The following is an 18,686-nucleotide window of genomic DNA, read 5'->3' as shown; positions in this document are numbered from 1 at the left end:
AGAGTTATGAAATTCACCTACTAAGCAGTATGGTTAACTTTTCATGCACACATGACAGCCCATGTATTTATTTGTTGTCAAAATTTCCTGTACTCATGCAAAGCTTGGTTACTACAAGTTACTTACCTGTAAATTTGCTTCAGAATGTTAACAAAAAAACCTGCAAATTTAGGTTTAAAAAGCCCTAGTCCAAAATTTGAAGACAGTGAAGGTTCTCTGGAAATGCTAAACTAAATACTTTTAAACCAAGTCAACAGCAGGTGACATTTCTAGAAATCAAAAATAATATAACCACTTGTTTGTAAACACAACTGGGTGTTGGACACAGCAGTTGGGTAGGATCTCAAAAATACTGACAGATAGATAATACTAATTCATCAAGAATTAACTGCTTCCTATGTTACTACCCAGAAAGCATGTTATGCTCAAAAGAATATCAATAGTCAGAAGATTAACAAAAGAACTGTCCTTGTCTAGAACAGACGACTTTCATCAGAAATTCAGCTTGGAAGTCAAAGTCTACAAACACACAGTTCAGCAAATATGTTCTCAAACAACTCCCTTTTTCCAGTGCTATTTCACATCTCAAGCCAAAAAATAAGGCTCAGTATGAGATATGGTGCTTCCTAAGACTGCAAAAATACAGTCCTTGCTTGATAAAATGAACACATCTAGCTGCAGGCAATTGGTATTTACACCAGAAAATATCCACTCCTTAAAGAGAATACAAAAAGAGAAATTCAGTCCACTGACTATGGACATTATCATGAAATGCAAAATCAACATGTCTTCAAAGCTTCAGAATGTTAATCAGCCTGCAGTTTACAAACTAAAAGGCACTACTGGTAGTGAGTATAAAAGAAGTCACTTCACTCACCTCAACACAAGTTTAGAAGTTCAATTTCTAAGATTTGTTGTGTTTTTCCTATCTCTCAGCTTTTTTATTAGCACCTTAAGATAACACTACCTTTTTCAGGTGGTTTTTTTTTTTTAGTCGCTTGTATTTATACCACAATGATCAGTCTAAAAACATTCTTAGAGTATACCTCAGCATCCTAGAACTTCATTTGTTTAAAAACAAAACAAAACAAAACATTGTAGACTACTATTTCCTCCTTTGTAAGGAAAGGCCACTGAAACCAGTCCAAAACTAAAAGTGTGCTGTATTGGAATAAGATTCTTTAGCTATTTAAATAATTTTGCCAAGCAACTCAGTTTAAAGACCTTGGCAGCATGGGTACTAGTAATGAACTATGACTACTTTTCTTAAAGCTACTTTTCTTATGTGAACTCACTGACCTAGCAATATTGGGAAGTTAAACCATTTTGTATTTGTTGAAAACTGCCAACAAGAGTGAAACATGTTCAAAGTTGCACTCCATTTGCAATTCTTAATTATCTGGCTTCCACAGAAGTATCAACTTGTCTGAAGGACTAAAGTCACTACCTTTCAAGCAATTCACTAAATCAGTAGCCTATACCTAAATAGGTGTAATTGCAGGTAACAATCTACAAAAAGACGACGATTGTTCCCAAAGTACTACAGTGGGACTGTGTCCTTCAAACACATTATATACACACATGGAAGATAGAGCAGGTGATGAAAAGCTTAAGGTTTCCTGTTCTTTCAGGTTCCATTGACCAGCTGGATCATTTGCTACTGTAGTTAAAACTATCATGCATACCATCTATCTTACATGAAGTTGGTTGATATTCTTCCCTCAGGTAAGGACAAATACAGTGAAGCTGACAGGAAAAACCTTCATCAATTGCTTTTCTGTGAGGCACAAGAGCAAAGGTCAGGAAACAGTACTCTAGGAAAGACAACTTCAGACGCATCACCAACAGTGTTTTTCCTGAACCAAGACACTACAAAACTTGAGTTCAAGTTATAATGTTACAAAACAGTGAAGAAACCAGTGTGAAGAAATCTTTCATAATAGGCCTGTTACACATGAGACCTGAAAAGCAATTAATTTGTGTACCACATAAGGACTACATGCATATGCAACAATTACAGGACATTACAACTGTACAGCTACTTCCCCTTGCAAAATGATGCAGTTTCAATTTTACTGCTGTAACATCCAAGTTAGGGCTTGAACCTACATCTCAAATTTCAGATAATGGATTTGAGGAAGGAACAGACATGAAATTATGACCTATTTATGAAAGGTGTAGAATGCACCAGCAGTCTTGACAGTTATTACACAGTAGGTAAGGAAAACTGGTGACTGGTAACAGTAAGCACTGGAATAACTTCGGATCATCCATTCACATTGATCTGTTCAATCTTTACCCTTCTTTTATTACTTATTTGTCCTATTCTACTGCCCCCTGCAGCTGAAATGCTGACAGCCAGCTGTAATTGATGCTGCAAAACCTAGAAGTGTTTTTTGCTAATGTATCTTTGAGTCAGGTTAAAAAGTTACGCTGAATCCAGTAATTAAATTCTTATTCTGTAAGCAACGTCACAAACACACAATTATCAGAAAGATCAATCCTCTTCACAAAAAGGAAAATAAGCCTATAATACATAGCTAAAACTTACAACAATGAGAAGAACAAGAAAAATCGTATTCTGTGAAGAATTAAGTTTGTACTGCTAAGGATAAGACTTTCAACCTGCACAAATAAAACTAAGCCTTTACTTATCACGCAGACTGAACATGCTAAAAAACAAAGACAAACACTGAAATGATCACAACTGTAATATTACCTACTGTTCTGCTGATTTAATAAAGTTAGAATGTGAGTGCCAAAGAAATCTTGTTAAGAACGTGCTGGAAACAAAGATCTAGCTGGTATTTACCTTTGAAGAGAAAAGTTGTTTAGGCAAGCTAGAAACATTTGCAAGATCAAGCTTTGTCAAAAGAATGGACTAAAACAAAACAATACGCACTTCCAGCTTATGTTCCTTCTCTGCAAGAAATTCTTTTTGACATCGTAGAAAGTCTGACAACATTCGAGTTAGCTGTTTCCTATCATCTATTTCAGCTGCCAACCTGCCATTGTAATCCGCCAGCAACATACATGCATCGTCTACCATTTTGGAAAGTTGCTCTCCAGATTCCTTGTCTAAAAGTAAGCAGAGAGAAACAGGTAAAGCATGACTCCATTCTATGTCATTGAGTTTGCATAAGAGCATTTCAGTTACTGGACCCTCAGCCCTCACCTGTTATCCTGTCTAACAGGGACACATCTTGGACCTCTAAAGGCAAAGAAGCTATCCTCTGATGAACTGCTGCATCCCCAGAAGCAGCATTTTCTAGTTCTTGCAATGCTCTAATGAGATCCATGGTCTGAAAAAGCATGCAAGATTGAAGACTAGTTTAAATAAAGAAATCCTACTATAAAACAGTATTTCACAACAAGGTTATGGAATCAATTTAACAGTGTTTTTAAAAGCATTTATATCAGCATCATATCAACACTCTATTCCCTTTCAGACAAAAAAAAAAAAAAAAAAAAAAAAAAAAAAAAAAAAAAAAAAAAAAAATCAAACAAATGTTGCAGCATTCCTTACTTTTATAGGTCACTTTTCTAAAACAGATTTTTCATTGAAGTTCTTGGCATAGGTCTACTTATATTTTATTTTTGACAGTAATTATTATTTTACAGTACCTTTTATTTTATACACATTTTAAAAACTATTTTCTTATACTTTTACCTCACTACTCCAGACTAGATCAGCAAACTTCTTTTGGAAGTAAGCTGTTAAATAGAAACACACTAAATCACGATTATTTCAGGAGTCATTCCTTGCTATAACAAAAACCTTTTGAAATGAGACAGTAGCAAAAAAAAAAAAAAAAAAACCAAAAAACAAAAAACAAATTTTAAAAGTCAGAGCAAAAAAGAAAGTCAGGCAAAATAGAAAAGAACCTACTCAAGCATCATGACTGCAACACTGAAAGATATTTTATTGTTAAATGCTACAAATCTTATTCCAATTACACGTGTTATTTATTGCCACACCAGAAATCAAAAGAGAACCTAAAACATTATCAAAGCTAATGCTAAAATTCTAAAATGGGCGGAGTATGGTATACAGTTCACACATTTTTTTTGTTTTTGTGTCTATCTTATTGAAGTAACAGCACGTTCAATATCTCAGCTCCAACTTGTAACCTGAAGTACTTCAAGAAAGAAGTTTCATGAGGCCTGAAGTTAAACACAGTCCACAACCTTTGGTGGATTACACTTCACAAAGGGATAGCAAGTAACAGGCTAATTTTTACATTACTTTTCAGAAGCTTCAATGTTAGAAGATGTTACAGAGCCAATGGTTCCTTTATACTCCTAAGAAAAAAAATCAGTGTAAATGTTAAGCTACCTTTTCCACAGAAGAACGAAGACTTCCAGCAAGAGGTATCGTCAGGAAACAAACTGATGTAGCCAGTAAGATTCATCTTGCCTCAAGGTTGCATGGACAGGTAAAAAGCACAGCAGTTTCTCCTTACAAAGCTAAAAGCTAATACGGGTCATAAAATACAACTAACCATAGACTGGGGAAATCTTGTATGCTATTGGGATGTAGTTCAGCCACTTTCACTAAAGAAAGGGGTGCGGTCATCCCTGTCCATAGAAGTAACTTATTAAAAGGAAAAGCAGAGGCCATCCAAAAATAAGAGCACCTGAAAAATTATCTACAAAACTATATGCAAAAACAGAATTTTAAAAATGTTGTTTTACCTGTGGAGGGTCAGTAGGAGAACTTCGAGGTGAACAGTTATTTTCATCAATTTTTATTTGTTCATACGTACGCTTCTTCACCTTTCTGTCTCCATCTAAATGAAAACAAACTGAAATTTGATTTCTCTGACTCGTCAAACAAGGTGCTGTATTTTCATAAGTAAACAAAATACTTACACAAAGCTTGCCTAAGTTGTTCTAATACATCATTTTCATAAACAGACCTTTCTTCCCAGATAGAGAGCACTCGGCCAAGGTGCTTTTTACAACTTTCATCAGACTCACTGTAACAAGAAAAAAAGAAAAATGAACACAAGGTGAAAATACATCACAGTTGCACTACAGTATGATTATCTTTCACAGAAGGATCTTGGCATACCTTAAAGTATGAAAAGTTCAATAACATCAGAAAATATCGAAGCCCCAGTTTACAAAAAAGACCAGTTCAAGGTGTTTCAGCAAGGGCACCAACAGCAACAAAAACTGAGTGCCCAATCCCCTGTTTCTATTTTAGTTTGCTCAATCCATTGTATGTCTGCATTCCCATTATGCAAAAGCTGCACTGCATTTTTTTTTATTAACTGCTCTAGAGCACTATATGAAAATAATGCTGTACCTAAGTTCTACCATTGTTCTAATACAACAAGAATAGCCAGCTGAAAAAAAAAAAATAAAATCACAAACACCAGTAATGAGACATACCAGATTGATATAGCATATAAATGCAGACAGAAAATCTTAAAATAAGGCACTTCTAAGTTTTCTGAGGGAAAAATGATTAAACACAGATGAGTTTACTACATAACTTTATCTAACAGCATTAAGACTACTCAAGATCAAAAGAACACTAGAAGTATTAACGAGACTTCCAAGTACAGCATTAGCAGACAAGGACTACTTGGGTTAGATGGATGAACGGAAAACTAATCTGCTAAAATACAATGAAGGGCACTACACATAACAGCATACTCTACCTTGAAACATGCTTAAAAGCCTCCACTATTACTGGAGCAAAGTCTTTTGTAAATTCCGGTCCTTTCCTTTTGCTGTTCTGTATGACATCATTGGCCAAGTACAGGAATGTCAGCTTCCTATTTGGTTTTGCTAATAAAAAGAGAACAATAAATAAAACAGAATATTAGAAATACATAATTAGAAACACCAGTTTATCCAGAACATCTGTTCTTCCTTTGCTATATAATTGCAAAAGCCAAATTAAATGGTCTTTTTCCTACTCTCATTATCACAATATTTCATTTCAATTTTGTATTTATAAATGCACAGAGATCTTGGTCATACATTATTTTTTTTTTTTCTTCTGCACAACTGTTAGCTCACATTCTTCCTCTTCCTTTGTGACACAAGTTCCCTCTAGCTCTATTTCCAGAAGCAAGTATATAAAAAAAGTGTTCTTCAGGCTTTCAGGTATTTTCCTGAGCCTGATGTACATGGATTATTTGGAAGCCTTCATCGATTTCTTCCAAGAACTTCAGTTCACCTTAGAGACAACATGAGTTTCTCACTCCCACTGAAGCCCTCTAACAAGGAGCTGTACAGATCCACTATCACTCACATGAACACCACATTTCTGGTTTGAACTTCACTCAGTCTTATATGACAATTCCTCATTTTCATGTTTGAGCAAACTGAATAGTCAATTTTTAATCAAGTTCTCCATGCTACTTTGATACTCCACTCACTGCCTGATCACTAAAACATTTAGGTGCATGCAGCTGTAACCTCATGAAAACATTTTCAAAAATTGCTTTCTGACTGCTGTAGCTCTCTTTCCAAGCACTTTAAGCATTTCACCCCTATCTCATCAATCTGCAATAGAATGAAAGCTTCCACCTCATGTATTTTCCATCTTTATTCAGTTATTTTAATTTACCATCACACCTGATCTAATTTTCATGAGTTTTTGGATTTCTTCAGAACTGCAAGTCTTATTTCAATTCTTCTAATCTTGTGTTAATAACAGAAAACTCTTTAATATCTGTAACTACCATACAAACTTAGTATGCATGCTCTCTCTTTAAAAGGTAGTTTCTCTTGAAGAAGGAAAAGATTTAATAGTTTCTACCCTTTCAAGCACAGTTGTAAAAAACAATCTAGAAATTTTTATATTTATTCTTTTGAACTCCCATTCAGTTCCCAGGACAATTTTATTTTGCTAGTCTTCATTCCAATCTCTCAAACAAACCAGAGAACCACACATTTTACACACATACACAAAATCAATGCCGAGATAATTCTACTCTAAGTGGAATTCTGCACTACAGCAAGACTCCTGTGAGGGATTTCTGCATAGAATATTGATCGTTTCCTATAAACTTGGTGGACGTGTCTGTCCAAGAAAATAGAAATTTGGACACCTTGGAGAAAAAAAAAAAAACTAAAAAACTGTATTAAAAGTAAAAAAGCACCTATCTGGAAATACAGTAACACATCTTCTATCTATGTTGCAGGTAAATCACAGTTCTAACACCTAGAAAGATTTGAACTATTCAAAAAGGGAGTCTTAGAAAAAACAGTTTGTCTTACAGCTGCAACAAAATAAATCACTTCTTAGAGCTGACCCCAGTTCCCCCCAGTTTCTCAAAGGAACTAAGAATTAGGACTACAATTCTAATGAAGGAGATAGCTCACCATATACTACAAGCTCTGAACTGCAGGAAGGTTAGGACCTTGTCTGCCCCTTTCATAGAAAAAACGATGTTTCAGTCCTCAGTGTTGCAACTTATTTGTGACAGATCTCACCTTCTTGCCTTCAGCAAGTAACCAAATCACCTGAGTCATGAAAGAAAGACTGGAGATGCATGCAGTGCTTTGAAATCAAGTGGCTGCAATTCTCAAAAAGACCATACTTTGTTCTCTACAATAAGCAGACCAGTGCATAGTGTTTGCAAAGAGCATGCTAAAACTCAATTTCACTTTCAAGTTTGTTTCCTCTAGTTACTTTTTCAGTCTCTCTCTGCTGCTTAATTGTAACAGATATATATTAAGTAAACAAAGATCCTTAAAACACTGTTAAGCCTGCTCTGGCTTTGCATAGAAACCCAGCCTTTATGAATTCCACCTTTACGTTCATAAGAAGTATTGCAAAGTAAAATCTAATTCTTCCTGTTGTAAGAATGCTATGTACAAAACTGAAGGCTTAAAATGTATACCTACCTCTAGAAGGGTTCCTTTCAACTTCTAAATCTTCAGGAGTTACATACTGGCCTACTATCACTCTGCCTCACACACAAATACGCAAATGGGGTTGACAATTCTCAGCTGAGAAAAACAAGGTGTTCTATTGCTACCATGACAGTAAATCAACTACTGAAGCCTAAAATACAAAATTAAATCCCAGACTAGACCTATTCTAAAAAATTCTGTTTAAAGCATCTCTCTTCAGCAACAGTGATGATAACTTTACACCCTGGGACTTGATATACCAAGATGGATCACAGAGCAGTTTGCATATTTAAACAAAAAGAAGCGTCCTCAGTGCCAGGCAAAGTTAGTAGAAAAAAGCACTGTTAAAAGGAAATGAAAGAAAGCTGTGTATGATCTTAGGCTAAGGGAGGACTGCATGGTATATAATGCTAGACTATACAGTGCTAAAAGTAACTAGCCCATAGAGTCATTGGTACACTAACAGTACAGTCTGCAAACATTAAATTATTATGAATGCAGGTTGGACTGATTGCAATTTTCAGAAACTCTGTGCAGTGTTCACATAACTCTTCTACTTATCTCAGATTTAACACCTTCCCCCTTCCACAGTCACCAAAGCAGCTCACAGAAGCACCAGATTCTGATATCTTTTAACAGGCCCATAGCGCTGGCTGGTATAAGAGTAGATTTCTCTTAAAGCATTCATAATGACACTTATGAGAGTCAACACCTGGCAGCCTGCTTCAAAAATATACCTTACACTTAATTGCACTGAATACTCTGCAGATACTCATGATATTTCACCTGCAACTAAGATAATAAGGCAGCAACCCCAGAGAGACTTTGCATCTTCATTACCAAGTTTTAACTTTGGGTGATCTATGCCTCTTAGGAACACGTACTTCTTAATCTTGCTTAGGGTCTCCTGGCTCTCTTCCAGTTCAACAAAGATCCCCTGGCATTGCATGCTTGAGCCCACAATACGGAGAACTGTGATGCCCAAGAGCCATCACTTCAGTGCAAGAAACCAGTACTCTGGGAAGGAATTTACCCAGTAAGGCAGTATGATGGCCACGTCCACTTAGGTTAACTCTGGTCATCAATAATTACACTTATCTGTCTTCTCCAGGTTTACCTTCCAGCACTGGAAACTGAGCTCCAATGAAGATTACTAGAAACAGACCCATTTGTTTCATGCTGTTTTACCCCTGCTTCCCTAGAACTGAAAGATACTTCAGAGACTCACAGCATGGCTGAGGTTGGCAGGGCCCTCTGGGTCCACCTGCTCCAACCTCTGCTCTAGCAGGGCTATCCAGAGCACAGTGATCAGGCCCATGTCCAGGATACTTCTGAAAATCTTCAAGGAGGAGAATCTACAGCCTCTCTGGGAAACCTGTGCCAGTGCTATGGCACCCACACAGCACAGAAGTGCCTCATGCTCAGAGAGAACCTCATGTGTTTCAATTTCTACCTGTTGTCTCTTCTCCTGGTGCGGGGCACCACTTAAAAGAGCCTGGCTCCATCTTCCATGCACCAGCCCCTTTAGGCCTTTTAGACACTGATGGAATTCCCTGAGGCTCCTCTTCTCAAGCTGAACAGTCCCAACTCCCTCACTCTCTACACCCAGGGAAGGTGTTCACTCCCCTGATCACCTTGATGGCACCCTACTGGACTCCTTCCAGTACATCCATCAGTATGTGCCGCCCCAGACATATCAGAAAAAAATATCCAAATAATAATAAAAAAAAAAAAAAGAAAAAAAAAAAAAAAAAAAAAAAAGAAAAAGCATGTAGGCAGCACAGATTTTCACTTAAAATGCATTACAAGTTAATGGACCACTGACCCATCTGAAAACGTTAATGGTTTTGCTATGTCAACTGACCTCAACTGAAAATAATATTTAACAAGAGGTTTTGAGAAAAAGAGAAACAGTAAGCTAAAAGCCCACATCAATTAACAGCTCTAGCCACTTTTTTTTTTTTTTTTCTGAAGTCCTCTAATACAGTTTTAGATAAGAATTTCATTTAATTTCTTTTGAATTACGTTAGTCCACAGATATGCAGCAGAGTGTAACAATGTCAGCACTTCTCCCCAAATCCCCAGGTCATTTCCTGTGTCATAACATACTTTGTATCTTTTCATGAGAGTATGAATGACATCTTCCTACATACCTGACAATCATTCAAGCTTTTTGTACCAGCTTATCTTTTCAAATTAAACAGCACTGAAACTTGAGTGCAACCTCACTGTGAACTAACCTGAGTATTCAAGCAAGCTGACTAAGGCAGCACTTTCTGGAGCCATGATTGAATGCACATCTGTAAAAAGTAATTCAAGAGGCCATCATCAGAAAAGAACATTTAAAGATAAGGTAACCCACAGAAGTGCTGTTATAAGACCAGCGCATAAACTGAAAATTCATTATAATGAAAAAGTTTAAGCAAGTGTGCAATACTGCAAACTCATATAATTCTCCTGTTGAACATGATCAAGGTTTAAGAATCATTGTCCTTCCTTTTCTAAGTGGATATTACCTACACAATGCATGTCCAAGGTTTGATGGTCCAGGTATCTAGTTTTGGGTTTGGAGGCTAATAGTGAAAGGAAACAGCCTACAGTCATAGCTGGGAAAGAGGCCACCAGCATTCAATTACAACAGAGACACAAGAGAGACAGTCACAAACCAAATAAACCATTCCAACACAGTCATTCTGCAGAAATGTTCCTGTAGCACTTTGTATATCTTGAATTGCCTGAATATAAGAATCAAGTTAATTCCTTCACTGCCTGGCTGGGACAATGTCAAAATGGAGGTAAATCAACAGTTTTAGGATAGGGAAATTCATATTTTTATTTTATTTTATTTTTTTTTAATCACTGAAATTACATATTCAGAACCAGAATTACAAAAGCCAGGCAGGTTCAGTGAAGATATCAGGATACAAATGGTGCAGTTGTAAATATATGCTTGTACACATTACATTCTTAAATGCTAGTAGAAGATATTCAGCCAGACAAGTTGCATTATACAACGAAATATGAGAAAGCTTCCTACACTACCAATCTACTGCACATGAACACATTATTTTTATAAAGCACATACGTAGCAAATACCATTTTCTAACTTAGCAACATGCATTCACCTTGAATATCTGCTTCTAGCCAATCTCTGATCCTTTTTGTAAAGAAGAGAAGCTTTGTTTGGATTCCCACAAGTATCCCACCTTAAATATCTTATTATCCTTCTCAAAAACACCTATTAAACTAGTAAAATCAGCCAGCCATAATGCTTTGTTTTTTGATTTTTTTTTTTTTTTTTAAACAGAAAGAAAAAAAGAAATCTGTTTATTTTCTTAGGGGTGCTACATTAACTGATGACAACAATGCCACCATTAAGTAAAACACCTTCAAAGCCATCAGAAGATTCCCTCTTTTGGAAGAAAAACTATATTACCTACTATAGAAAATAACAACCTTAAAATCAGGAACCTGTTTACTGAAGTTTACTTCACCTCTGCAAGGCAACGCATTTTCATCACTTTCACTTGTGCTCCTGCTCCAAAGCAGTATCGCAGCAATGCAGATATAGCACAACCTTCAAACATACTTTCAGTGTTGCTCGGCCTTCTCAATCTGCACACCATGATCTTCTACCTTACAATTTTCTGGAGCATTGAGCAACTGCTACAACAGATACAAGGTTCAGAAAAATACACTGCATCAATGCCAACAGCTAGAACGAGCGAGGGTCCGAACACAAGCATATGTCCTAGCAGCAGCTGCAGACAAATACAAAAGTAAAAATTAGAAATAAGCAAAAATATTTGCTTCTTACACCACTGAACGACTTCATCGCACACACAGAAAAGAGCTTGAGCATAACTATCTTGAGTTATATAACTATATAACATAACTTGACTATCATTTTACCTGCTGTTCAAATGATAAAAATATAACCCTACGTACCAGCATAAGCTTCAGCTGTCTCAAAGAAGATATACAATGGTTCTTAGAACCTGGATAAGCTTTGCAGTGAAGACAAAGATCAGGTTGTGAAAGAGCTGACAGCCAAAACAAAAAATCAGTTGCTAATGTGAAGTTTCAGCACCTATTTCTGAGATTGACTGATCTAAGAGATGCCCTGTCAGGCTCTCGCTCTCAGGAAACAGATATCTGAACGTGAAATTAAGGACAATATGCAACAAATCTATTAAGAAATCATTAGGATGTAAATATCGAGTGTGACATAACTGAACTTAGAAAAGCTAAAAGAAAATGAGTTTACAGTAAAGAAGGTATTAAATGTAACTAACTGGAGCATGAAATAAGAAGCACCATGGTTGTTTCCTCCAAAGTCAAACCTTTAGCAATTTCCACAAGCACGAGAGCGAGCGTACTGAACAAGTACTTACCACTCCCTAGAAACCTGATACTGAATTATGGAATTGAAGTTCCAATTAAAAAAAAAAATAATAATAATAACCATACAACCAACCATCTACAGGTGCCAAGAATCCTGAAATCTGGAAAGAACTGATACAAGAAAATATATCTGATCTGCAAATACAAAAAAAAAAAAGTTTTTGTCTCCCATTCAGAAGAGCCTCTTTAAAATGCTCCTAGGGGTTTTTTCAGCAGGCAATCAGTAGCTGCAGGCTTAAACAACAGTAGTATATGTGCATTGCCACTATGTAGTTAAACAACATCCTGTAAGACAATCCCTTTAAGAGCACATAACATCTACAGGTTTAACGGGTCCATTATTTGCATTTCAGTTTTGGTTGATGCATTCACATTATGATTAATATAATTATAATTAACTAGTCCTACATAACTAAAAGCAAGCTTAAGACTCAACTAAATTCAACTGTCAAGATAGTGGCCTTTCAGTATCTAAAGGGAGGGCCACAGGAAAGAAGAGGACAGACTCTTCAGCAGGGTCTGTGGAGAACAAGGAGAAATGGCTTCAAGCCATTTTTAAGAGGGTAGATTTAAGTTGGACACAAGGAAAAAAGTCTTTTATAGAGAGGGTGGTGAGGTATAGGGGACAAAGAATAATCTGCAATAGAAATCCAAACTGCGTAACAGATTTTGACATCAGTAAAACATGTCAGAAACGCAGTACTGGAAAAGTATCCTCATCATCAATATGTTTATTACATAAATCAACAATGAAATTCAAAACAATTCAGACTCATGATCCAGTCTAGCAGAGTAATCCAGTGCTAACAGCCAAAAGCCTGAAGTTGTGATACGATCCTCAGTATCACTTGCGTGGCCACCAGCTTTCCAGGGAAGTTACCTATTTAGAAGTAAATTAGTGTTTTTGTTACATCTTGAGCACAGGAAAGCCACACGGTGCATGAAACCTTCAACAAAAATTAAACAAAGTTTAACCACTAGCAGAGAAGAAAAACTGTTGTCTGAAGACCCCTGCTTTCTGTCAAAATAGGAAAAATCTTTGTTGTAACAGTTGTAATTAAAGTCAAACACATTTGGTGTATACTTATTATTTTATTTGTCAATGAACTAAAGGATCTATCTTCCATTAACCACAAAAATAAGACAGTTAATACACTGCATAGCTGGAAAGAAAAAAGAAACACTACATACACTAAAATACGCACGTCCAACTCACCAAGTTTTATGTTTTTTGTTGCCTTCTTTTTGTTATCTTTTAATAATAAATACAAAAAATAAAAGTTGTTACTTGTATCACACAGAATCACAGAAACACCAAGGTTGGAAAAGACTTACAAGATCAGTCCAACCATATACATTATATACATTAACTATATCATATATTTCATATGCAGCCTAATTCCTCTTCACTCAATATGGTCCAGGGAAGCAAGAAGGTGGGCACTCCTGTACTAAAATGCATTGTACCCAGAGTCACACCTGAGTAGTTTCAAGCAGATGAAGAATCAGGAGTACTTAGTATCTCAGGCTGGGCAGCAGCTCTGCCACAGCTTCATTCTAAGTGACAAAGTTACTTTCATTAGCATACATTAGAAGTCAGCCATTAAACAGCAATGCCCCACCCCCTACATTAAGGCCTTGGAAACTAGGGAAGAGGAGGCTGAGGGGAGACTTTATTGCTCTCTTCAAATATCTGACAGGTGCTTAGAGTGAGAGCGGGGTTGGTCTCTTCTCACTGGTGACAGGATGAGGGGAAATAGCCTCAAATTGTGCCAGGGTAAGTTTAGGTTGGATATTAGAAAACATTTCTTTACACAAAAGGATTGTTAAGCACTGGAATAGGCTCTTCCAGAGAGGTGGTTGAGTCACCATCCCTGGATGTGTTTAAAAACCGTTTGGATATGGTGCACAGGGACATGATTTAGCAGAGGGTTGTCCAGCATCTGTGTTGCCTAAGTTAGATGCACATTAGAAATGCCATCTCTTCACCTCCACTGCAACATGATGTAAAGGCAACAACTGTTTTGAAAGTAAAAAAATTAGCACCAAATTTTAGGAATGAAAGAATGATGAACCTAGTAGTTGTTTTAATGAGTATCTTAAAGAAGTTCAAGCAATCTCATCTGAAACAAGGACTTCTAAACAAAATGAAAGCATCTGGAAAAAATAACTAATGCACTGTATTCTGTTCAATACAGTCAACTGTGCAATGTTGTAGTATGATCTTTCTCCAGCCTGAAAGGAGACAGACTTGAAGGCAGATCTGAAGAAGGGAGCAGTAATTTAAAAAAGGTGATACAACTGAAGGAAATAAAATCCAAAAAAGGCAAGGTCTGACTTTCACATCCAGGACAAAACAGTGACAACAGTAACAGACAATACCAATTATCTGTGTTCACGTTCCCCACATAGAGCCCAACTTACTCTGATAGGACAGAAAGCACACTTCTATGACTTGAAGAATGGGCAAGTCAGGAGCATTAAACTTACTCATGGCATCACTGCCAGCACTCAACTTTGTGATGCTTTAGCCAAGCTAGCTTCACATGAGTGTGAAACATATGAAAGAAACACTTTACATACAGCTTAATGGCACAGAAGATGACCAGGACCTTGAAAGGAGCTTTTTTCTGCAGAGCAAGGTTATGACATGCTTTTCACACACCCATGAAGGCTGGCTTCCAAAGAAATCATCAGAAAAATTGTGTTTGAAGCAGCAAAAGCTGAATGACACTTCAGCAAATGGACGATAAAGATAACTATACATAGGTCGCTTCAAAAGTAATGCCTCCTATTTATTTCCATGGGAACTACAACAGATAAATAGAGCATGATAACAGTAACTGACAGAGAAAACTTTCACCTACAAAACACTATTTTTCAACACAGCCATCACCATTAGCTATGCATTTTTGCCAGCAAAGTGCCACACTTGTAAAAATCTGCACCAGTGGAGGCGACCCACTGTTTCACAGCTGCTATGATGGTGTCATTGCTAGGAAAGTTCTCCATTCTCCATATGCAGCCCATGTTTCATTAGCCCAAATAGATGAAAGTCGGAAGGCGCCAAATCCAGATGATATTGTGGGTGCGACAGGACAGCCCAGCCAAGACTGGCAACATGCTCCACAATCTTCAAATTGGTTGCAACAAAAAGGTTGTCTTCTCCTCTGGCCAGGCTCTAGAAGTTGGTGCCTTCTCCCTTAAACAGCATCACAATGTAGCAGTCAGATTTGATAGTCCGTCCAGGTTCCATGAAATTCAAAAGTATCACACCTTTCCCATCCCAAAAAATGGTACAAATCACTTCACCTGCTAAGAGCTGCATCTTTAACTACTTCTTTGATGCGGAATTCCATGTCGCCATCAATTGCCATTTTGACTCCAGCTCATGGAGGTGACACCACGTCACCTCACCGGTAATGATGCAATGTAGGAAACTGAGCATTCAAGGGACCCACTAGGCACAAACTTCACAATATTCCAACACTGCCACCTCTAATACATTGAAGCTGATATTCAGCTTTGTTCACAGTTCCCTGGTTGTAATCTGTTGATTTGCATGGATGAGCTGACCAAGATGCTCTTCATTTGTGGTGTGACAGCTGCGTGTGGCTTGTCTTTCACATCACTGATGCCACTACTGAAACGTACCACCCTCTGCCTCACTGCGCTCACATCTACAGAATGGTCTCCATCAATGTTCAGCAAGTGCCAATGAATGTTAGTAGGTGCAATTCTGTCCATGTGGAGGAATACAAGGACGCATCTTTGCTTCAGGTGCACTTCCATTACAGACACCATTTTCTCAGACTGCCCCTCTGCTGCCATCTGTCATACAGCAATTAAGTTTAACAGAACATTGGTGGGAAGGTTCAACATCTACTGCCATACTATCAACATCCACCTCTGACGCTGTGGGCCAACATAATGCAGTTGGAGGCGCTGCTTTTGGAACAGCCCTCATAGCAGCTATGCATCTCTGAAGCTCCTGACCTACATCTTCAAAACAGACTTACAAGTAGAAGCCAGATACTGAAAGCTAAGAAAAGAGCTCACGGGAATACTTTGCTTTAAGAAGATCGTTATCTTGTCTCTTAATGACATCTCTAAGCATTTAGCCATGTTCTGAGCATTTTGTTTCTTCAATCACACAAATAACAGGAAAATCATACTAATGCTGAAGTTGAGAGTGGAGCATTTTATGAGCTAGTACTGTGCACACTATCAAGACAAACAATGAAACCTCTAGCTGAATGCTGATTAGTTTAAGGCACATTTTTGGTATCTTTTAGAGCACCAGACATTGAAACTGTTTGTCTAGACCCCTGGGAAATGTAAGATTCATTCATTTGTTCTCAGAACATGAAGAAAACACTTCCGAAGTGAAACACTGAAAATGTTTTTTTTTTCTTCCAACAAATATGCATTTCTTTTCAGGAATTCATTTGTAACAGACTCAAATAATTCAATTTATGGATTAAGATATCCAGTAACACAACAGAAAAAAAAAATGCAGGATTAAAAACTCAAAAAAGCAACATTTCATCAGAAAAGCCTATCCTAAATAAGAATACAGTAGCCATTTGAAAACCTACAGAACTGATAATAATCTATTTCCATACTATATTCCAAAGTTAAGTATTGCTGCATACTCAAGATATTATTTTAAGGGTAGTTCAGTTACTCTGCTATGAAGTTACGTGCTCTAAATGAGAAGTAATGATGAACCAGCCACTTTTTGTATTCTAATACATATCATTTCTGCAGGTCAATCAGCCCTGTTAGATGCTCAAAACTAAGGTAGTGGTTTCTTTTCCATAAGTTCTATTGTGACTTTGCTTTATTTTTCCTCTTTACTTGAAAACCTACCCACCTACTTTTCCCTTTAAAGATCTATATAACAACAGAATCCAAGGTGAGCTACTGGAAGACAGTAACATCTTCTAAAGCCAGGCACGCTTCTTGCAAGTGACTTACTTATATTTAAAGGAACTGAGATCAAGTTATTTTCTAGGAGGGTCAATGGCCTCCCATGCAATTTTTTCATTTCAACCCCAGAAAGAACGGAAAGCTCTCTGCTGTTAAAACGAAAACCATTAAAATAACTAAGGCTGCACGCTGGACACCAAATATTTAATACAGTTAAAGAAATAAACACATCTATTAGGTTAGCATCAGTACTATCCAGCTGGCAATAAAGTATCCTTTAGGACACATTAAACTGCTACATCCATCTTCATCTACCCGACATGAATAGTTGCTGGTGTAAGGGGACGAAGAGACAGTAGTTACCGGCGTTATTAATGATGAAAGAGTACTCAAGACCTGGCACCTTAACTACCAGTATTTAAACCCCTCGCATACCACCTTTTTCCCTTTTCTCACTGCCTTCTATTGCTCTGTAAGAGGAGGAAGCCAACCATCGGCCTCCTAAGAAACAACTCGCCGAGGGAGGGAGGAGGAAAGGGAGGGGAAGAAAAAAGAGAGGAGCAGCACCTCCCAGCACGCTGACACCCCGAGGCTCACACCCGCCCCTGCAGCTCCGCTCTCCCCAGACACCGGGCCCGCCCTTTCTCTCCCCGTGCCTCCATCCCGGGCTCGAGGGCCGATGCAGCCCGACTCCCTCCCCGGGCAGCCGCGCCCCGAGGCCGGCCCGCTCCTTCCACAGCCGCCTCCCCGGGGGAGGCCCCACCCCGCAGCGGAGCCTCACCTTTTCGCAGCTCCCGCTCCCACACGCTGACGATGAGCGCCGAGTGCTTGCGATGATGGATGAGCCACAGGCTCAGGGTCTGCACGCTCTGCTGCGAGTTGCTCAGCTCCGACAGCTTCCGCTCCAGCGCCGCCTCCGAGAACGCCGACATTCCGAGCCCCGCTCGGCCCTGCCACCCCCACCAGCGCGGCTGCGGCGCTGCCCGGCCCCGCTCAGTCCCCGCCTCTCCGCCCCAGCGGGGGAGGAGCCGGCCGAGCCCCGTCCCTTCCCGCCTCGCCGGCCGCCACTTCCGCGCGGTCCGACGGCCCGGCGCTGCAAAATGGCGGCGGCTGAACCTCCCGGAGAGCCGCCCGGTTCCGCCCCCCTTCTCCTTCTTCCCTCACTTCCGGCAGAGGTCCGAGAGGCGGCTGTTGGGGGTGGGCGCTGAGCAGCTCCCGCCCCTCTCGGATCGTGATGGCTGACCGAGCTTTTCGAGCAGCTTCAGTGCGGGACCGCCGCTGCCCGTGGACTTTCTCCAGCGAGGCTGGGTTCCTTGCGTGGCTGAGTGGTCTCTTTTAGGGAGATGTTCTGACAAGGCCTGAGGGCTCTGACATGTGGAAAGCAAAGGAGTGAAAAAAAAAAAAAAAAAAAAGTTGGGAAGGTCTTCTTTTGGTTCTGGGAAATAACAAAAAACTGACCCAAATAAGGCCCG

General features: G+C 38.7%; 1 protein-coding gene across 1 annotated transcript in view; it reads right to left on the bottom strand.

Moving 5' to 3' along the window:
- Nucleotides 1-18,192, bottom strand: part of RPRD1A (regulation of nuclear pre-mRNA domain containing 1A) — a 43,117-nt gene extending 24,925 nt beyond the window's left edge. The window contains exons 1-6 of the mRNA XM_042869020.1: nucleotides 17,996-18,192; nucleotides 5,670-5,799; nucleotides 4,873-4,979; nucleotides 4,696-4,790; nucleotides 3,176-3,302; nucleotides 2,903-3,078 (exon numbers count right to left, since the gene is read on the bottom strand). Coding sequence (XP_042724954.1) covers nucleotides 2,903-3,078; nucleotides 3,176-3,302; nucleotides 4,696-4,790; nucleotides 4,873-4,979; nucleotides 5,670-5,799; nucleotides 17,996-18,146 — 786 coding nt within the window. The 5' untranslated portion in view covers nucleotides 18,147-18,192. The remainder of the gene's footprint in view (nucleotides 1-2,902; nucleotides 3,079-3,175; nucleotides 3,303-4,695; nucleotides 4,791-4,872; nucleotides 4,980-5,669; nucleotides 5,800-17,995) is intronic.
- Nucleotides 18,193-18,686: the final 494 nt, after the last annotated feature.

The sequence above is a fragment of the Lagopus leucura genome, unplaced genomic scaffold (assembly GCF_019238085.1).
Source record: "Lagopus leucura isolate 7727_CA_CO unplaced genomic scaffold, USGS_WTPT01 Super-Scaffold_100002, whole genome shotgun sequence".
Taxonomy (NCBI): Eukaryota; Metazoa; Chordata; class Aves; order Galliformes; family Phasianidae; genus Lagopus; species Lagopus leucura.
Note: the sequence above shows the minus strand (reverse complement) of the source record. Positions and strands in the feature narration are given on the sequence as shown.